The sequence below is a fragment of the Dreissena polymorpha genome, chromosome 10 (assembly GCF_020536995.1).
Source record: "Dreissena polymorpha isolate Duluth1 chromosome 10, UMN_Dpol_1.0, whole genome shotgun sequence".
Taxonomy (NCBI): Eukaryota; Metazoa; Mollusca; class Bivalvia; order Myida; family Dreissenidae; genus Dreissena; species Dreissena polymorpha.
In genome coordinates this window covers 74,697,518-74,719,775 of record NC_068364.1, presented here as the reverse complement: position 1 = coordinate 74,719,775, position 22,258 = coordinate 74,697,518, and the positions used below count along the sequence as shown (strand labels likewise).

General features: G+C 36.4%; 1 protein-coding gene across 6 annotated transcripts; it reads right to left on the bottom strand.

Moving 5' to 3' along the window:
* Positions 1-6,399: 6,399 nt before the first annotated feature.
* LOC127848905 (uncharacterized) lies at positions 6,400-21,972 on the bottom strand. Of its 6 annotated transcripts, none has more exons than XM_052381598.1 (5): positions 21,853-21,972; positions 17,379-17,986; positions 16,095-16,253; positions 13,619-14,051; positions 6,400-9,471 (listed from the first exon to the last, which is right to left on the bottom strand). In XM_052381598.1, exons 2-4 carry the CDS (start codon positions 17,961-17,963, stop codon positions 13,779-13,781), a joined length of 1,017 nt encoding a protein of 338 aa, XP_052237558.1. In that variant the 5' UTR covers positions 17,964-17,986; positions 21,853-21,972; the 3' UTR covers positions 6,400-9,471; positions 13,619-13,778. The 6 variants fall into 6 exon arrangements, with proteins under 6 accessions (XP_052237558.1, XP_052237557.1, XP_052237555.1 ...); XM_052381597.1 differs by lacking the exon at positions 21,853-21,972 and adding an exon at positions 21,513-21,707; XM_052381595.1 differs by lacking the exon at positions 21,853-21,972 and adding an exon at positions 21,520-21,707.
* Positions 21,973-22,258: the final 286 nt, after the last annotated feature.

The window sequence follows — 22,258 nt, the reverse complement described above, 5'->3', positions numbered from 1 at the left end:
TGTAAGCGACAGGTGCGCATAGCAACGTTAAATCGTATAGGCGATTCGCATTTTGTTAAATTAGTATACGTCTCAGTAATTATTTCAATAATTAGATCTAATTATCTTAAAGACAAAAACGATAAAGAATAAACTTGTTTGTGAATTTAAATGTAATTATGCGTAAAAATATATGTTTTGATATAACTGAATAATGCATGCAAAGCACAATTGCCACGAGAATAAGATCGAGTTTTTCATCAAAAGTCACCGAAGTAATGATTATATTGTGGAGGAGTACACATTGCCGAGCGAAAAGTGCACTTGGTATAACATAGCCTCCGGCATTATCGATTGATACTGACACGGGGTTATTCACGCAAGACTAATTCACAGCTTTGGAGCAGTCAGTAAGACCTACCTATAAATCGAGCACTGTTATAGATTAAATCTGTTCAATTAAATATAGACGATTAGACGTTGACGTCTCTTGAGTAAATCAAGCACAGTCGGAGCGTCACAGACAATCAAGGAAGCTGATTTTGCGGACCAAGTTAGATCGTAAGGCAATAAAGATGTTATTGATAAGGGCGCGTGGCGAAATTTGCCTTTGAAAAAAGGGCGCGTGGCGAAATTTGCCTTTGAAAAGGGCAGCGTGGCGATCCGGGAGGGCGGCGTGGCTTTTCGCCACGCTAAAATGGCCTGGGAAAAACACTATTCATAATATGCATACTTGTTTACCAATACGACCCCAACCTATAAACAAGAGCAGACAACTCTATCAATATAAAGAAGTGAAACTCCAGCTGCTGGAGCAGTATTGAATTTTCATTAAAAACAATTAGTTGGTCCTTTATTTAAGGCAAGTGACCGATTGCCCAAACAGTACAAAACAGCACAATACAGCACAATACAAACCAACATAAACACAAAATATGAATAAAGCTGGGGTCACCGCCTTGGAACGGTCAATGCAAAGCATTGGGGGTTTAAACCTGGTTATAGAGCGCTCAACCTCACACTTGGCCCAGCAATATTCATAATACATTTAAGTGTAAATAAAATTTAACGTCATAGCATTGTAACTCAAATTAAACAATAATAAAAGGGAATTAAAACGCATTCAATTTAATTACTATTTAATTACTCAATTGCATTGAAGATACAAGAGTAACAGAATTACAACTTTTTGACGAACGATCAAATAAAACTATTAACAATTGTCAACTACATTCCTTCTTTATAGAAAAAAAATGAGAATATAGAATCATAGAGTTAATATCTCAGATAATCATCGCGCAAATACAGGAAGAAGCAGCAATAATGGGTGTAAAAATTCCATATTACATAGCTTGGTTGTTTATGTGACTGCTAAACAAATTAAAAATAATTAAATCAAACAAGAAACGCCTAACAGAGAGAAAATATAAATAAAATGGAACATTATAAACCCAATGACCTATGCATGTAGATTAAAACTGGGAAAGTCGGTCGTATGACGTCACAAAAATCCATAATGACATTATGACGTGAACAAATTCCTAGGGCAGTACTAAATAAAAATATTAATGGGGCTGTGCTACTAATAAAACAAGTTTAGGTGATTTTATATTAAGAAGCAAATGAATAAAAATGGTAATTCAATTAAAGCGACATTATTGGAATCAAACAGTATATAGGTGTTTTGACAACTGAAGACAGAAATGATAAGATGTACGATTTGAGTCCAAATGTAGTTTACATGCAGATTTGTTCATACAACACAATGACACAATTTTATTCAACAGTGAAAAATGCCTATAATGTAGTATTCATGCAGATTTGTTCATACGACACAATGACACAATTTTATTCAACAGTGAAAAATGCCTATAATATCACTAATGATTCCAAATTTTAAGGGAAGACATATATAGTGAATCGAAAACCATCAAACACGTGTTTTTAAGTACATAAGCATCGTATCCTTTTGATAAAAACAAGTTAATTAAATTGAAAAGTTTAATATGAACATTTGGTTTAACATATTTAAATTTGCGGACACGCTTCAAAAAATCTCTGTAAAATGATGGATGGGAGATTCCATTATTTAAATGCCATTTTAAAGAAACATTATATTTTGAAATTAAATCACCATACTTAGAGTAAAATCTAGCAAATTTATTTCTTAGGTTATAATACAAAAAGCCTTGTTTTAGCAATTTTTTAGTTAATATTAGATTACGATCATTAAAATCTTTAATACACGAACATGCTCTGGCATAACGTACCAACTGCGAAATGTAAATACCATAGGAAGGTCCTTTAGGGATGTTGCCATCTAGAAACGGAAAATTTACAATTTCAAAGTTAAAATCGTCCCGTTTGTCGTATAAACTAGTTTTGATCAAATTATTATTAATAGTTAAATGTAAGTCTAAATACGCAGCGTCTGTATTGGATATACACGATCTATTTAAGACTAGTTCTTTTGGGTAGATTTTGTGAATATATTGTTCAAATAATGGATTATCTAAATTAAGTATGTCATCAATGTACCTACTAGTAAGGTTAAAACAATAAATCAAATCTACTTGCTTAGTTTTAGATAATTCTAACATAAATTCGCTTTCATAACAATATAAAAAAAGGTCAGCTATAAGTGGCGCACAATTAGTACCCATAGGAACGCCAATAATTTGTTTAAATATTTTCATTTTGTCATAATTATGGCCCCTTTTCAACTTAGAATATGCAGCAAATGTTAAAGTTTTCGTACTACCCCATTTATTTTCATTGTCCCTTGACAAATTGCTTTTATATTTTGCATTCTTGTTTACCAACATCACCCCAGCTTATAAACAAGAGCAGACAACTCTATCAAGCATTTTGTCATAATTATTGCCCCTTTTATATTTAGAATATGCATATTATTGATAAATCTATGTTAAAGTTTGCGTACTACCCCAAATATTTCCTATATCCTTTGACATATGGCTTTTATATGTTGCATACTTGTTTACCAACATGACCCAAACCTATAAACAAGAGCAGACCACTGTGTCAAGCATTTTTACATAATTATGGCCCCTTTTACACTTAGATAATTGAACATTTTGCTTAAATTGCAATAACTTCTTTATTTATGATCACATTTTATTATGACTTTGACAAAACAACACTTACCTGAATACCACAATGGATTCCAACCAAACAATAACCCACGCCCCTACCCAGAATCCTTCCGCCCCAACCTCCCCCCCCCCATTTTTTATGTCCCCCAGTCTTAACTGGGGGACATATTGTTTTTGCTCTGTTGGTTTGTTTCCGTCAAACTTTTAACATTTGCCATAACTTTTTGCAATATTAACGATAGCAACTTGATATTTGACATGCATGTGTATCTCATGGAGCTGCACATTTTGAGTGGTGAAAGGTCAAGGTCATCCTTCAAAGTCAAAGGTCAAAAAACTTTGGGGGGGGGGACATAGTGTTTTACAAACACATCTTGTGTTCAATTAAGCTGATAATGATTGCCTCCATTAAATGACATTGAAAACTACTAATGCACACATTGAATTGTATGATTAAATCATTTATGCCTAGCGTCTAGAAAAAAGGCCTTTGCAAACAGTGAAGACCCAGATGAGACGCCGCATGATGGGGCGTCTCATCAGGGTCTACGCTGTTTGCTTAAAGGAATTTCTGTAAGAAATATTCTAAATATAGAAATAAATATACTACCACATCCCTAATTTTAGAAATAAATTGATCCAATTTAGAAGGATGGGAGAGTCCACTAGGCATAAATGGGTTAAATCTTATTGAAAGGAAGACATTTTGTTATGCAAACATGGTGACGGGTTCAGACTTATTTAGTTTTACACTATTTATATACTTGTATTCTGTAATAAATAGTTGCGGATTGTCTCTTATACTGCATTCATAGGCGCGGCAGGACCTTATAAACTTCGATATGCACACATTTGTTTCATTAGAAATAATTTTAAAAAATGCACGTGTTGATGTTAAACTCATAAACAACATAACAAACACGATTAGTTGTTCCCATATTAGAGGAAACATAATCGAATGTAGTACTCATGATTATTGCATTATTTATGGTTAACACATGTCTTGAGTTATATAATAAGTTACAGTTCTACTTAACGCTGAATAACAATCTCTGAAATCACATCCCAAGCCACGCTCTGGGAAAACGGGGTTTAATGCATGTGCGCAAATCGTCCGAAATAAGCTCTAGGTTTATGAGAGGCGACTCTATCCACCTAAACTGGATTTTCGTTTGAAAGAAACCATTTTAAAACAAAACAGTCCATACAAACGTTGTTCAGTGATCGAAACCAATTAACAGTAGAGTAATCGAACATAGTTAACTGTGCACGTTTAATTTACCGGTATTCAATACAAAGCGGACATTAAATACATATCGTGTAACATTATAAATGCTGTAAGTCCATTCTGGTATTTAACTGCAAATGACAAAATTCTGCAAGTAAACCGTTTTCTTTAGTAATTACCATGACCAAGTCAGTTCAGTTTTTAGAAGGGTGTAGTTCAAATAAAGTATTATTTATTTAAACTATCATTTCCGATATTACTACGCTGTTGATGGACATACGTATATGCATGTGACGTCAGTCGAGGTTTCTCATATAATTACCATTAAATAGACGTTGGAATACATGGTTATGTCGTTGTCTTTTAATGTGTACACTAAATAAGAACATGCGGCTAACGTATTCGTGTTATATATTCAACGGTGTTTAAACCGTCCGTACAGATTTCACAGGCTAACAGCTTATCCTTGCGTCGCGACCATGGACCGATGTCCACTTTTTTGCGGAACCTTCCACAAGCCGAAGCTTCTTCCGTGCCTGGATACCATGTGTTTCACGTGCCTCGATGAGTACGTGCTAAGGCGCGAGCGCATCAGGGACCTTCCCGTGCCTATTGTGTGGCTTGGAACTTTCGGTACAGGAAGGCGGCCTGTGCACATTCAACGTTAACCAGAACATCAAGGTGGAACAGACAATCGAGCCAGCCCTGGCGGCCCCGGACAGTCCCGTGCCGTGCGAGTTGAAAATGAGCTAAGGGCCGCTAAGTATGTATTATATAGAAGTATTTGTTATGTATTTTTGTTTATCGGCAGACCATGAACAACAATTCGGATGTTTCTGATGTGTAGAAATGTAACCGTCTTTCAAATTTGCTGCTTGAACTTCATTGTGTGATAGATTATGCGATTTCAAAATGCGCGTGGTTAAATCAAACAATATACATGCATACACAATTTATGCCAAAGAGCAGTTCTCACACAGTTAGTGATTCGTTATAATATGAGCCGTTCTGGGGAAACTGAGCTTAATGCATGTGCAGTCCGCATGGATAATCAGGGACGACACTTTCCGCTTTTATGGAATCTTTCGTTATAAGGAAGTCACGTCTTAAAGAAAATCAAGCTTAGACGAAAAGTGTCGTCACTAATTAGCCTGTGTGGGCTGCACAATCTTATCTGGCAAGACACTTGACGAACATGCATTAAGTCCAGTTTTCATAAAACGCGACCCCTATATTGCCTAGTTCATATTTATTGGTAATATAATTATCGAGATATTCATTCATGCTACTACTTTTGAATACAATCTTATTAAAGTGGTTTCTTATAACCATATAATAAGGATGTTTTTTAATTACAGTCGGAAACGGTAAACTACTCCTAAATAGTTTCCATACCATAAAAAGCACATTATATCAACGGTTATCGTCAGAACCCATACGCTAGACTAGTATTTCCCATACGTCCGTGTTTCCAAAAATACCAGTGTTTCCTAAACGCAAGTGTTTCCCATACGTCAGTGCGTCCCATACGCCAGTGTTTCCCTCTCCACAATACCCATACGCCCGTATTCCCCCATAACCCATACCATAGTGTTACCCATACGTCTGTGTTTCCCATTGGCAAGTTTTTCACATTCATCCAGGTTCCCCACCCCCAGATGTGCGAAGAGAAAAAGGACGCCAACCAGCGCTGCCTTGACTGCGAGCAGAACTTCTTTGGAGCCTGTAGCCAGGCACCCCTGCGCCTGAACGTTGTTTGAAATCACGCCCTGGTCAACCTGTCCGGGAGAGAGGGAAGGCTATTCATTATGACCACTGGTGGGCGGTCGGTTTCACAATTGCAGGTCTTCTCTCCCAAGATTGTGTTTATGTACAGGGGCATAGAACAGCTGTTGGGTGCATGTATGCACGGGAGTAGTACCATCAAATATCTCTTTTTAAGTGTGAGCACGTGCAAATACAACTAACAAGTTTTAACCTCACATTTACACTGATCACGGACTCTAGACGACGATATACGCTCCGTGCTCTGATAGAATATGCCGTTTCTGAGACAATTCTATTTAAGCATGCAGAGTATAGTGCGTTCAATTTATTCATATACGACACATGATTACATATATAATCAGATAAACAAATAAAGGGAAGTTTATAATGAATATTAACTACATATACTACATAAAAACAACACACTTTATTGTCACATTGGGTAGGTTACTTAAACACTGGAAAACAGAATATATGGACAATAATTGTAGTGACGTAGTTAAGTTGCGTATACAACTCTAGAAGGACGAGTAACAAGAATTAATCCGTGAGAGAAAAACTACCAAAGACCAAAACACGAATTCGTTAGCAATAAACTCTTCACCCGTGTTTCGATAAGTATATACGTCATGAAGTTGTATAAATTCATGACAATAATTACACAGTAAGGTAAAAGCTCATTTTTTACATTAAAGGGTGTTGTATACAGCTTTTGCATTTGTTAAATCTAGCGAGAATCATTTAATAATTTATATAAGCGAATTTGGCGTCAGCACCAAAATTTAAAGAACACGAAAGAAAAGAACAATTCCAAATTGTTCATTTTTTCGTGTTTATAACTCAACATAGCTCTGAATAATTATATCAATTTCAAATGATGAATCGAATGTCACTTGTCAATTTTTTAAACGTCCTTAGTATTATAGCTTTCCAGTGTTATTTTCATATTGAATCTGTGAAAACCTGTTTGATTATTGTCACTTTGATAAAACGGTGCTCCAGGAAAGAGATGTTCGACGGCAATTCCTTAATTGCTTGATTTCGCATTGCGTAATGTCAATGCCGTCCTGCTGCTTCATCCAGTGACAAATATCCGTCTCATTGTCAAATATGTAACAATCCAACAATTTGCAACACACACACACGCGTCCCGTGACTTTGACCATTCCACCATTGACTTTATATCTTGAGCGAAAACCTTAATGCGTTAATAAACTACCTTTCTGATCGATTCAGAAAGTTGGTACAGCTGTGTAACCTTAAGTGGTGTATATTTTAATATAAACGTGTGTAGACTTGTCAGGTTTGGAAAAGCTGCACAGAGAAGGTCCATTGAATTTGGAAAACTTTGGAAAAGTTCTAGTCTTCTAATGTTTTTACCTGTGACAGACATCGATTGTAAAATGCGGTCCTCTGATAATCGTCTAAGACAAAATATCTCACACGCACGCATAAAGGTGCAGTCTAAATTACTTATATCGGTATATCCGCCACATGATAAGTACTTGAGTTTTAGACCCTGTAGATCTAATTGACCGGTGTTATTAAGCCACAGACACAGATACGACAGTGTTTCTCTTGATTGCGAAATGATTTCCTGTAAACGATGTGGTGATTCCTGTTGAGATGATATAAGAAACACAGAATTAATGCTAATGATGTTTGATATGTTCATATCTATTAACGTATTTAAAGCATATGTGTATTTCTCGTTCTTCCAATTAAAAAAGTCTATATGACTGATCGTCAGTTGTAAGCACGACTGCTTATTTGCCAGCCCTTCATTAAAGCCATCCACTATAATGTTTTGTGCTGTTGGCTTTTGAAATAAGATTGTGTCGCGGTCTGAATTAGAAGTCCAAGACGCATGTTATGACATCCGTGATATGCTTTGATATTCTTTCAGCCGCTGGGGCACACATTCCACACGTGAAAATAAATAACTGACCAATGTCCAGAATAGACCTATAATCACAATACACCGACTGTATGGTGTTCAGGATGTTTTCAATGTCCGGCTGATTCATTGCAATATACAACGATGCTAGAAACTCCTGAATTGTTTTGTGTAAGAACATGTATGGAACATTCTTTCGCGAGCTAAGCGCAAACGATTTTTTCTTTGTGATAATTCCTGTCTGAAGTAAGTATTCAAGTTTAGTTTTTGTCATGTGATTAGTGATAGTGTTTTCCGCAAAGACTAGCGACGATTCTTTATTAGTGTCTGTTAGTGTTTTAAACGCAAGCGCACTCGCAGAGTGAACCAGCGACCTATTATCTCGCAGATACTCGGTTGATTCAGTTCCAATGATTTGTTTTATTTCATTAACACACATTTCTTCAGTGTCAAAATTTTCAATTTGAAGTTTTTGCAACCCCTTGGCTATGTGCATATCAAGCATATTCATGTATACAGAACACCGTGAACCTTCCACTAAACGTCCAACGTAAAACTGATGAACTAACTGCACACAAACAGCTGGTACTTTGATGAGATTGCCCAAGCTTTGAGCCTCTATTATTTCAATGAAATCAATGTTTTTGCATTGTTGATCATTTTTAGAAATACCGTCCTTCTCAGCTAAAACAGTAATGACATTTTCCGCCAAGGTTGTGTAGTTTGTAACGCCGGAAATTTCGAACAAACGCGTTAAAGAATCACTCATGATTAGGTTGGCAAGTTTCCATGGGCGTGCAGTGATAATGTTGGATATGTTGTTTCGCTGTAAATACTGCGGCATACTTCGATATTTATGACAATTGCACGCAGAGTCGCGTGGCGGATGAAAGGCTATTTCGGGGTGGTACCATTCGTCTGCAGCGTCTGTCAGAACAATACATTTATGTTCCCAGAGTCATCCCAAGGTAGTTTGATGCTTTTTATGGCATCCTCGACCATCTGACTGACGTTACACATGGTTCCACTGTAGTCACGTAATGACACAAAAAACAGAAATGTGTAGTCTCGCAAAGTGTCAAGATCGCTGAAATATGTTGGGTTTGACGTTTTACCTGTGGTAGTGGCTGTTCCCGTGAGCGTTTCCAACCTGCTTGCACCATTTTTAGAATGGGCTTTACACCAATCTAGAACTAGCTTTGTTGAAAACGTCGTTTTTCCGCAACCTGGATCGCCTTGGATATAAATGGTATTCACCGGATCCCCATAACGATGCAGCAGCTCTCTGTAGCAACTCACTTCTGGTTCCGCCCGTGAAGTCGTGTCCATCTCACCGCCGCCATGTCTGTCTTTTCGGCCTCTCTTAAGTTCCTGGATCGACGGGGGAACATAGATCCGTTCTAAAGGTACATCTATGTCAGGATCCAGCATCGACACCGGCACAACACACCTTTCCCGGTAATGTTCGATTAACCACGTTTGGATGTCTGCAAATTAAATTGTTGTGATTTAAAATTACTATTATTGTTAACAGTGGGAAAATGATGATGTTGATGGTGATGACTATGACAAGGATTAGGAAAATGATAAAGATGATGATATGGTGATTTTTTTAGTTGCAGCATATGTTCGTTCTCAGCAAAATTGTGAAGAATAATTAACTTTAATACTTTTACATGCTTATATTCTTTTTCAGACATATTATAGCAAAGCATTCCTAGATATACTAGATATTGTTCAATCACGTTTAACCTACACATTTTAGATAAATAAACACAAACTAGAAACAGATTTAACGGAATGCACTACAAAAAAACTCACACATTTCGCTAAATTAAAAACATTGCGATATACTTATTTCGTTTTAAGATTGTTCACTCATGTATTTATAACACGATTGCAACATAATAGATTACCCTCGGTCTTTATCGTTGCAAAACATGCTTGTTCGTACAAATATACAAGGTTTAATGAGAGGTATAAATAAACAAAGTTAATATGTTAACATACATCAGTAAACATAAGAAACAAGTAACACATGATAATAAAGACATACACATGACAGGTAATGCGTTTTTTTTGCTGCTTTAATCGTGTTCTATTTTATCATAATGACAGTTATGACGAGGATTGGATGAGGCACGGATTAAAGACAAGATATCAACGTTTAAGTATTTTACATTAATCAACTTTCAAATTCTAGCTAATAAGAGCTGTTAAAGACAACGCATTCGACATTTCTTTCGCCTTGATAGTACAATGTTCGTTTCTGATATTCACCTGATATATATTGGTCATTAAGACATAATTGATGTTGAATATCCGTAGTAGTTATAAATTACAGGTCAATTAAAGCTGTATATGTACACATTTAAATGTGTTCCTACGCATAGGGTACAAACATTCCGACTCGATACTTTCATACAAAATCAAGGTAACGAACACCATTTTTTTTTTTTGTTAGTAAAACTGACAATGACCCAACTAGCTACAACAGCAATCCTACTCTAGGTCTGAATGAAAACTACCTACAAATAAATTGAAGAACAATACCCTCATCTATACTGAAGTTTTTGACGTTTTCTATTTTATTATCACTGATATTGACCTAAATTGCTTAATATGCAAGATAATGCTGTAACAATTATACACAATTTCAGCACAATAGCTACATTCCAGCTGAAGTTATTTAGCATTTTTTTTTTAAATAATTTTAAGCAACAATGACCTTGACCCTTGTAGTCCCACATGCAACCCGATGCAGGTCAGAGTTATGGCCCTTGGTTTGAGACCGAGCATCATGATCATGTAGACATGTACATGTATGATGTTTAAATGAACATCTTATGTATTCACTGAGATATGTACTTGTTGCATGCAAACTTAAACCTTTCTATCAACTTGCACACAAACCTTAACATAAGTCATTAAGTTAACAAGAGACCCTGAGGCCCACGGTCGCTTGCTCGGCGGAGACTTCAGGGAACTGAAATGCTCTCAACAACTTTTGAGATGTTTTAAAACCATTTTCAAACTTGGCCAGAATATCAACTTGAGAGTTAACACCGTTTTACAATAGCCATATAAGAAAAAGATTGCCCCGACTCCTGGCGGCAATATTTTGCGACGAACCATTGCCATTTTTTTTTTAACTCGGCCAAGGTTTTATTTAAAAAATGTTCGGACCAAGTTTCATTACTATTAGAATATAAATGTGACTACTATTGAGTTAACAAAGGTTTACTATAGCCATATAAGGAAAAATGCCCCGTCCCATGGCGGCCATGTTTTTCAGCAGACCGTAACCGTTACTCGTCCAAGATATAATTAGAACAAATGTTCTGACAAAGTTTCACGAAGATCACGAAGTATTAATACGGTTTTACTATAGCCATATGAGGAAACATGACCTAACCCATGGGGACCATGTTATTCAATCAACCGGAAGCCATTTTTGACCTCGTCCAAGATATCATTGCGACATATCTTCTGACCAAGTTTTAGGAAGATTAGAAAGTAAATGTGGCCTCTGGAGTTTAAACATGGCCAATGTTGACGACGCACAACAGACGACGGACTAAAGGCAATAACAAAAGCTCACCATGAGCACACTGAGCTTAAAAGAGGGGACATTATCATGCTGAAAGGCTGGTTTGAGTTACACGTAGAGTTAAATGCCTTGATCAGTGAATGTTCATAAGGATACAGTACACACATGCCATTTGTTTTCAATATCTATAATTAATATCAAGATATGGAGTTGTTGCAACAAATAATTTACCATTACTAAGTATAAATGGGGAATAATTCTGCTTAATTGCAAGTCGGACTTTTTCTCCCAAAATGACCATGAACACATTCTATTGAAATGAATACGTGTAGTAGAAACAGTTATATGGGAATGTTGCTTTAATCTACTTTAATTCACCACATTTTTAACATCACACAATGACCCCGAACACATGTGCATAGTTTCGTTTGAATAACTGAAGTGGATAAAAGCTACATCGAGAAGTTGCAAGTTCACCATAACCGAAATTCAAAATAGGACAATTCTATCTACAACAAGATATCTGTTTGTCAGAAACAATGCCCCTACTGCGTCGCGTTGAAGCCATATATTTTACCTTTGACCTGGAAGGATGACCGTGACCTTTCACCACTCAAAAATGTGCAGCTCCATGAGATACACCTGCATGCCAAATATAAAGTTGCTATCTTCAATCTTGCAAAAGTCATCGGCAATGTTAAAAGTTTTCGGACAGACGCACAGACTGACGGACAGTTCAGCTGCTATATGCCACCCTACCGGGGGCAAAAAAACAAAATTTTCAACACCTTATTATTTGTTTACTCACAGCGGGCCGCTTTTATAATATCAAAGGCAATTACCGCTATCAGATGCTTTACCCGCAAAATAAACTGACAAATGATGTGCTGTGTTTTTAATTTTCGCGACTCGTAACGACTTACGCGTGACCGTTATTTTCAGTTCAAACATGACTTTTGGAGGGGAATATATTGGCCGTTGGCCGTTATTGACAAGTGACCGTTATTCTCAAGTATAATAAAGAGTGATGTTCGTCAGGGGGAAACCAGACTGACCGTTGCCTGCAGGTGACCTTTATTCTCAGGTGGCCGTTAGGTCAGTTTCGACTGTAATTGCATTTTTAAATCACTTTACTCTAAGGTTAGCTTATTATAATTGCTTAGCATGTTTCTAACCTAAATCCGCTTTCATTTATGCGTACTGCCCGAACCAAAAGTCCTCTTATTAGTAATTTTTATTTGTAAAAGGTACAGAAACGCTGAACATTTCTTAAATCAGTGTAGTCTTTGTTTAAATTCAGAAAATGCAGTATCCCCTGTTCGATAATGTGACTGAGTCACGACCACATTATTCAGTTGACTTGTTTGCATACTTAAGTTCGAGTGCATGTGAATTTGAATTCAATATGCATGAATACGTGTTGGTGTGTTTTTGGATGGATTCGAATAAATGGCATCGAATTCAATGGGTGAGAATAATTCGATATTATATTTCTTTTCTAGAATGAACTCCAACACTGACGTTCACTGATCATAAATGCGAGAAGAACATCTTTCACACATTCAATTAATAAAACACCTTTATAGATATGTGACATATTGATAGGAGCATTAAATCTCCGTACGAGTTATTTCTTTGTCGTATAAACTGCATCTTTTATCTCAAGGGATATTTCACTTGCATAATGTGTTTTTGAATTGTAAGGATAGAACATATGTACTGAACATCATACTTCAGTCGCGACGTGTCCATTCTTGAAAACTTCGGTTTAGAAGAGGTTACTTGAATTTAATAATGTGTTAGTCTGTTACCGGCGCATACCAACACACTTCTATTGGGAAAAACATGTCACATGGGAGATAAGAACATTGCTCTGGTCACCAATTTTAAATTCATCTTTGCATGAAGAAATATAATAAAATTGCGGCAACAACATGGTAGATAGAAGTGTTTCTGGTTATTTCCATCGACTATGTTAACGTCTGAATAGATAATATTTTTTATACGCGCTGGAACAAATAAGAATGTGTTATTTTATTTAAATTACTCAAATATAATTGTTCATGAACATACATAGTACCTACCGATTAATGCTCTGTTCATTGTGGCATTGCCTTTTTTTCAGCACTTGATGTTTTTGCCTCCGTATTGTTTCAAGTACATCATCTCTTTTTCCGTCTATCGTTTCAAGTACATCATATATTTTCCCGTCTATAGTTTCAAGTACATCATCTCTTTTCCCGTCTATCGTTTCAAGCACATCATATTTTTCCCGTCTAGCGTGTCAAGCGCATCGTCTCTTTTCCCGTCTACCTTTTCAAGTACGTCGTCTCCTTTCCTTTGTATTGTTTCAAGAACTTTACTTAGCTTTTCAGTAAAGGCATCGACCATTTCATTTACAAGTTTATCCTTTTCTTTTTCAAGAGCCTCTTTAATTGTTGTAATCAAATTTTGTTTCAAGAGCTCAAAGGTGGCTGCAACATCTTCATTAGTTATTGCTAGCGTTCCACTCTTCAGCTGTGTAATAGGAAGTGTGCAATAATTCTATAATTGATTAACAAATGCTGCATCTCTATTAAACATTTTTTACCATTTTGAAAATAATTTTTAAAAGCCAGTATATAATTTACATAGATAAACATGTTCACCTACATAAACTGCTATACATTTAAAACAAGAGGTCAAAGATGTTAAGTTTAAACCTATTTATTTTAGCTCGATTGCATCAAAAGCCTAGGGATTATATAAACGCTCTCGAGTCCGTTTCCTGGGCCTAGAACCAGTACTTGGTGTCTTTAGAGGATATCTAAAGAACGCTCCCACGGTGGGGATCGAACCCGTGACCTCCCGGTCGCTAGGCGGACACCATATCCATTACACCACGGCGACAAAGATGTTTATGATCGGTAAACTGTGCACTGGGGTAGATCAGTTTCAAACAGTGGCATGATTTGAACAAGAATTTTAAAAGATCACAATCTGATGTCACAGGCCAAGCATAATAGCTTTGTGCGCAATTGTTTCAGAGAAGATTTGTTAAAGTTATCGTGCTATATGATTCACTGTCATATATTTCATTACAACACATCCAGACTGGGTCCATTTTGACTCCGATGATGTAGTAGAGGACCGACCACTATATGATTTTACATGCCAAACTTTACAACTTTTTGTCTTATTTGTTTTTGGAGATTTTAACACATATTTAACCATATGCATACGTCTATATCAGTGATTTTTCTTCGCTTTATATTTTACAGCCTGTGCCTTTTTGATTGGGAAAAAGGCGCGATAGACCAGGAAATTGGGAAAAATTATACATTTTTAATATGATTATAAACAACAGTTTAACCATTGTTCATAAGTGCATGTTCAAATGCTTTCTAAAATTCACATTTTATGTACTAAGTGCTGGGGAATTAAATTGCTGTATAATAAACTCAATAAACTAATTATTGTTTTTATTGTAAAAGTTTGGCATATTTTTTTGGGAAATTTTGGTAAGATATTAGGGAAACAATGTTACTTTTTACCATTGGGAAACAGCCTTTTTTCACTTTTGCTATTGGTAAACAGCCTGCAAGAGGCTGTAATTTGGGGCAAAAAATATCACTGGTCTATATAGATCATGTGACCACAGGGGTCGGTTTTGATCTCAGGGGCGATATTTAAGCAAACTTTGAACAGGACAAATTTCTAATGTTTATTACAAATATTAGAGGAATCTGGCACTAGTGGTTTCAAAGAATAGGGCTTTTACATCACATGACCCATTTTCAAATTCGACTGAGAGATCATAAGGACAAATGTTCAGACCAAGTTTCATAAAGACTTAATTTAAATGTGACATCTAGAGAGTAAACTTAACTACAAACATGTATATCCATACAAGGAAAACTTCCCCATCCCAAGGCAGCCTCAATATATCTCAACGGGCTGGAATTATTTTCGAACTAAGCAGAGCTTAGATTAGAACAAGTGTGGCTGACATGTTTAACGGCAATCCACAACCATATTGAAAATCGGCCAAGCTTTTATTAGAATACAGTGGTGACCAAGTAACAGGGTAATTGTGCTAACAACGCACGACGTACAAAAGGTAATTAAAAGAGAGAGAAAGAGAGAGAGAAAGAGAGAGAGAGAGAGAGAGAGAGAGAGAGAGAGAGAGAGAGAGAGAGAGAGAGAGAGAGAGAGAGAGAGAGAGAGAGAGAGAGAGAGAGAGAGAGAGACAGACAGACAGACAGACAGACAGACAGACAGACAGACAGACAGACAGACAGACAGACAGACAGACAGACAGACCGACAGACAGACAGACAGACAGACAGACAGACAGACAGACAGACAGACAGAGAAAGAGAGAGAGAGTGAAAAAGAGCGAGAACGAGACAGAGAGAGAGAAAGAGCGAGAGAGAGAGAGACAGACAGACAGACAGACAGAAAGACAAACAGACAGACAGACAGACAGACAGACAGTCAGACATACAGAAAGACAGAGAGACATATAGAGACAGTGAGAGAAAAAGAGACAGAGAGATGTACGGTTCCCATGCGTCATACCTGTTTTAACTTGTCAACTGCAGTCTTCGCCGTCACCTGGTGGTTTACATGTGTCAGGCTCTGCAACAGCGCTACTAGAGTGTCGATGGCTCTGTCACTATCCTGGCTGATCATGGACATTGCAGGCGCATGTCGTACTTCACGACCCACATCTCTAGCCTGAAATGTAAGCTTGTTACTACGTTGTTTGCATTGTGTGAGTGGATGCACGTCTTTGTTAAAATTGGTGTATACATCCTTTTTTTATTTAGTATAAACTTAATCATGTACAAACGAGTATTCATAACATGGTAGAAAACGTCCATTTAAACTGATCATAAAGTGTTTGACTCATTTAGACATAACATTTGTATCATAAAAAACAAGTAAAACTGTTTATATTCTGCTTAAGTATTGTTCGAATAATAGTTCGTCGATGTTTCTATCGAATTATTTGTTTATTCCGTAAATCCAGGGATTAACAGTAATGGCAATGTGGTCGATAATCTCCCAAGGGACTTACATAAAGGGGAAGTGACTTCTATTCCATTTAAGAACTTACCTTGTGCCAGATATTGACCGATTAAAATCAAGTAGATATGGAGAATAGCTGTCTCTTCCATTAGGTACCCCATTTACAGGTCGCGCAAAGTTGAACATTGAAATGGGCCGTCAAGAGCCATTAGATTTCTTGAAATTGTTTATAGATGATGCCTTTATTTATTGCCGTGTGCTATTTAACTAAGCTTCTGCAATGTCACATGGCCCATTAAAACAAAACTCAAGATTTTCTAAGAAATGCAACTGCACTGTACAGTGTACAGGTAAACTAAATCAAAATTGTTAAAAGTTAAAGTACCATCATACATAGCAGGTCAAGGGTAAATAAAGTAACTTAACGCGGCTAAATACATCAATGAAGCACCATTTACACTTAATTGTACTTGATTATATATATAAATGTTTTTCCAAAACTGTCAAAATGTGCGTTTTTTTTCTGATGTTTTGGTTATGGTCATATTGCAAGTGGGTGGTTGAGTGTTTTTTTTTTCAAATTGTATTTTCTTGTCAAGAGCATCATATAATATTGGCTAAAACAATTATAAAAATCCATAAGACTTGACTTAGTAGTTGGGTGAGCGGGGATTTTGTCCAAAGAGAGGGGTGATTTTTATGACCCCTTGCTTGTTAACTGAAAATGTATTTATAATTTACAAATGCATAATATATTATAATAAATATTTTTTAATTGCAGTTGTAATGATTGCCACACATTGATTACTAGACATTCTGCAATAATAGTACCTTGGTGCAGACATTCTCCTTTTGTGTCAGGTCGTCCTTGAAATACATTTGAAAGAATTCACAGTTTATAAGTACATTAACTATGCCATTAAAATCGGCATCGTCTGCTTTATTTACATCCTTGTATCCGTCTTTTGAGAGATAGCATTTTGCAATATTCCAGGGGTCGGCGCACCATTTACTCGCATCTGTGTTTTCCCAGGTAGGGCCTTGAAAACTTTTTGGTTTTGAACGGTTGCGAGATCGGTGATGGTATACAATTTCCTTACACATTTCATTGCATAAATAAGCGCGGCAATGTTGAGACTTATGAATGTCATGAAATGCGCAACTACCATATTTATAATGGCAGCATTTATTATCGGTATCGCAGGGCAGCACGTTTGGAGTGTGACACTGACTGCAGACAACGTGCTCCAGGATACCGTATTTTCTATTGATTTCTTTACGAATAGTGTCATACAATTCCTGAGTAGCGTCTTTTACAATGTCGAGCAGGCAGTGACGTGTAATATTCATACCCATGGCCGCCTTAAACCAGTTGAGGGTTTCCGGCTTGCGAATGATGTCCTTGTAATCTGACATTTTCCTTCACAATTATATTTTGTCTGTAAAAAGATATAGTTATTATAACTAAATATATAATACCATTGATACGCTTAATTTTATTTGATTAAGTACTCTGTAATTTATATATTCTTAAAGTCTAATGATATTGAAATGTATATATTTCTTATAAGAAAATGGAGGTTTACAAAACGAAAGTGCATAAATTCAAGTCGACCGATGAAAATGTACTTAAACCACATTAACATCCTATGCCTAACCTACTTACAACTTACTTGGATAAACCCTAAACAGCACTATATCTCCAGATCTCTTTATATTTTGATAATATGCATTTAAAACGAATTTTAATAAAGATGACCTGTTAACTGTTTGTGTTTATTTTACAATGCAGAATTATTAACTATCACAGGTAGTTGCAATAATTCAACTATCAGCTTTATAACCCACTGGGTTGCTGATAGTTGCAATCAAAGTCCTATAGATAACATTAATGTTATCTATAGGTCTTTGTTGCAATGCGCTCTCTCTTGGCCATGGGTGCAAAATGTTATCAACAATGCAAGTGTTAAGGAACACTGAAACTGCAAGAACTTATACAAGTTTACCTATCTAAACCACAAACTCATCCAAATGGTACCATTAAAGCAAGAAATAATTGATTTTATTGACTTAGGTTTTGTTTTGTACGCTGTATCCGCCATATTGGAAAATTGACCCAATATTGGTTAGGTCGCAGTACACCAATATTTTGCACGTCGGGTTATGTGCTCCAGCCTAAAAAGTCGATAACGATGTAGTATTCGATACAGAATACACTGTTTCAAATTTAAACATAAACATGTCAGCGAGAAAAGTGTGTTGAAACATCGTAGTGTTTTGATAGGGTGCATGCAAAGGATGACATCCGTAGGTTGCCATTCAGGTAAATTTAACATGTTTATGAAGGTTTATTCATTATTTTCCTCAATTTGTCTCAAACGACGACTGTTTAGTGAAGCGCACGGATTCGCTGCGCTGAACTGCACCCATGTTTATGAAGGGGTGCATATGGACTGCCAGAGCCACCATAGCAAAAATTATCAAAGGCATAAACAGACAGACAGACAGACAGACAGACAGACAGACAGACAGACCGACAGACAGACAGACAGACAGACAGACAGACAGACAGACAGACAGACAGACAGACAGACAGACAGACAGACAGACAGACAGACAGACAGACAGACAGAGAAAGAGAGAGAGAGTGAAAAAGAGCGAGAACGAGACAGAGAGAGAGAAAGAGCGAGAGAGAGAGAGACAGACAGACAGACAGACAGAAAGACAAACAGACAGACAGACAGACAGACAGACAGACAGACAGTCAGACATACAGAAAGACAGAGAGACATATAGAGACAGTGAGAGAAAAAGAGACAGAGAGATGTACGGTTCCCATGCGTCATACCTGTTTTAACTTGTCAACTGCAGTCTTCGCCGTCACCTGGTGGTTTACATGTGTCAGGCTCTGCAACAGCGCTACTAGAGTGTCGATGGCTCTGTCACTATCCTGGCTGATCATGGACATTGCAGGCGCATGTCGTACTTCACGACCCACATCTCTAGCCTGAAATGTAAGCTTGTTACTACGTTGTTTGCATTGTGTGAGTGGATGCACGTCTTTGTTAAAATTGGTGTATACATCCTTTTTTTATTTAGTATAAACTTAATCATGTACAAACGAGTATTCATAACATGGTAGAAAACGTCCATTTAAACTGATCATAAAGTGTTTGACTCATTTAGACATAACATTTGTATCATAAAAAACAAGTAAAACTGTTTATATTCTGCTTAAGTATTGTTCGAATAATAGTTCGTCGATGTTTCTATCGAATTATTTGTTTATTCCGTAAATCCAGGGATTAACAGTAATGGCAATGTGGTCGATAATCTCCCAAGGGACTTACATAAAGGGGAAGTGACTTCTATTCCATTTAAGAACTTACCTTGTGCCAGATATTGACCGATTAAAATCAAGTAGATATGGAGAATAGCTGTCTCTTCCATTAGGAACCCCATTTACAGGTCGCGCAAAGTTGAACATTGAAATGGGCCGTCAAGAGCCATTAGATTTCTTGAAATTGTTTATAGATGATGCCTTTATTTATTGCCGTGTGCTATTTAACTAAGCTTCTGCAATGTCACATGGCCCATTAAAACAAAACTCAAGATTTTCTAAGAAATGCAACTGCACTGTACAGTGTACAGGTAAACTAAATCAAAATTGTTAAAAGTTAAAGTACCATCATACATAGCAGGTCAAGGGTAAATAAAGTAACTTAACGCGGCTAAATACATCAATGAAGCACCATTTACACTTAATTGTACTTGATTATATATATAAATGTTTTTCCAAAACTGTCAAAATGTGCGTTTTTTTCTGATTTTTTGGTTATGGTCATATTGCAAGTGGGTGGTTGAGTGTTTTTTTTTCAAATTGTATTTTCTTGTCAAGAGCATCATATAATATTGGCTAAAACAATTATAAAAATCCATAAGACTTGACTTAGTAGTTGGGTGAGCGGGGATTTTGTCCAAAGAGAGGGGTGATTTTTATGACCCCTTGCTTGTTAACTGAAAATGTATTTATAATTTACAAATGCATAATATATTATAATAAATATTTTTTAATTGCAGTTGTAATGATTGCCACACATTGATTACTAGACATTCTGCAATAATAGTACCTTGGTGCAGACATTCTCCTTTTGTGTCAGGTCGTCCTTGAAATACATTTGAAAGAATTCACAGTTTATAAGTACATTAACTATGCCATTAAAATCGGCATCGTCTGCTTTATTTACATCCTTGTATCCGTCTTTTGAGAGATAGCATTTTGCAATATTCCAGGGGTCGGCGCACCATTTACTCGCATCTGTGTTTTCCCAGGTAGGGCCTTGAAAACTTTTTGGTTTTGAACGGTTGCGAGATCGGTGATGGTATACAATTTCCTTACACATTTCATTGCATAAATAAGCGCGGCAATGTTGAGACTTATGAATGTCATGAAATGCGCAACTACCATATTTATAATGGCAGCATTTATTATCGGTATCGCAGGGCAGCACGTTTGGAGTGTGACACTGACTGCAGACAACGTGCTCCAGGATACCGTATTTTCTATTGATTTCTTTACGAATAGTGTCATACAATTCCTGAGTAGCGTCTTTTACAATGTCGAGCAGGCAGTGACGTGTAATATTCATACCCATGGCCGCCTTAAACCAGTTGAGGGTTTCCGGCTTGCGAATGATGTCCTTGCAATCTGACATTTTCCTTCACAATTATATTTTGTCTGTAAAAAGATATAGTTATTATAACTAAATATATAATACCATTGATACGCTTAATTTTATTTGATTAAGTACTCTGTAATTTATATATTCTTAAAGTCTAATGATATTGAAATGTATATATTTCTTATAAGAAAATGGAGGTTTACAAAACGAAAGTGCATAAATTCAAGTCGACCGATGAAAATGTACTTAAACCACATTAACATCCTATGCCTAACCTACTTACAACTTACTTGGATAAACCCTAAACAGCACTATATCTCCAGATCTCTTTATATTTTGATAATATGCATTTAAAACGAATTTTAATAAAGATGACCTGTTAACTGTTTGTGTTTATTTTACAATGCAGAATTATTAACTATCACAGGTAGTTGCAATAATTCAACTATCAGCTTTATAACCCACTGGGTTGCTGATAGTTGCAATCAAAGTCCTATAGATAACATTAATGTTATCTATAGGTCTTTGTTGCAATGCGCTCTCTCTTGGCCATGGGTGCAAAATGTTATCAACAATGCAAGTGTTAAGGAACACTGAAACTGCAAGAACTTAAACAAGTTTACCTATCTAAACCACAAACTCATCCAAATGGTACCATTAAAGCAAGAAATAATTGATTTTATTGACTTAGGTTTTGTTTTGTACGCTGTATCCGCCATATTGGAAAATTGACCCAATATTGGTTAGGTCGCAGTACACCAATATTTTGCACGTCGGGTTATGTGCTCCAGCCTAAAAAGTCGATAACGATGTAGTATTCGATACAGAATACACTGTTTCAAATTTAAACATAAACATGTCAGCGAGAAAAGTGTGTTGAAACATCGTAGTGTTTTGATAGGGTGCATGCAAAGGATGACATCCGTAGGTTGCCATTCAGGTAAATTTAACATGTTTATGAAGGTTTATTCATTATTTTCCTCAATTTGTCTCAAACGACGACTGTTTAGTGAAGCGCACGGATTCGCT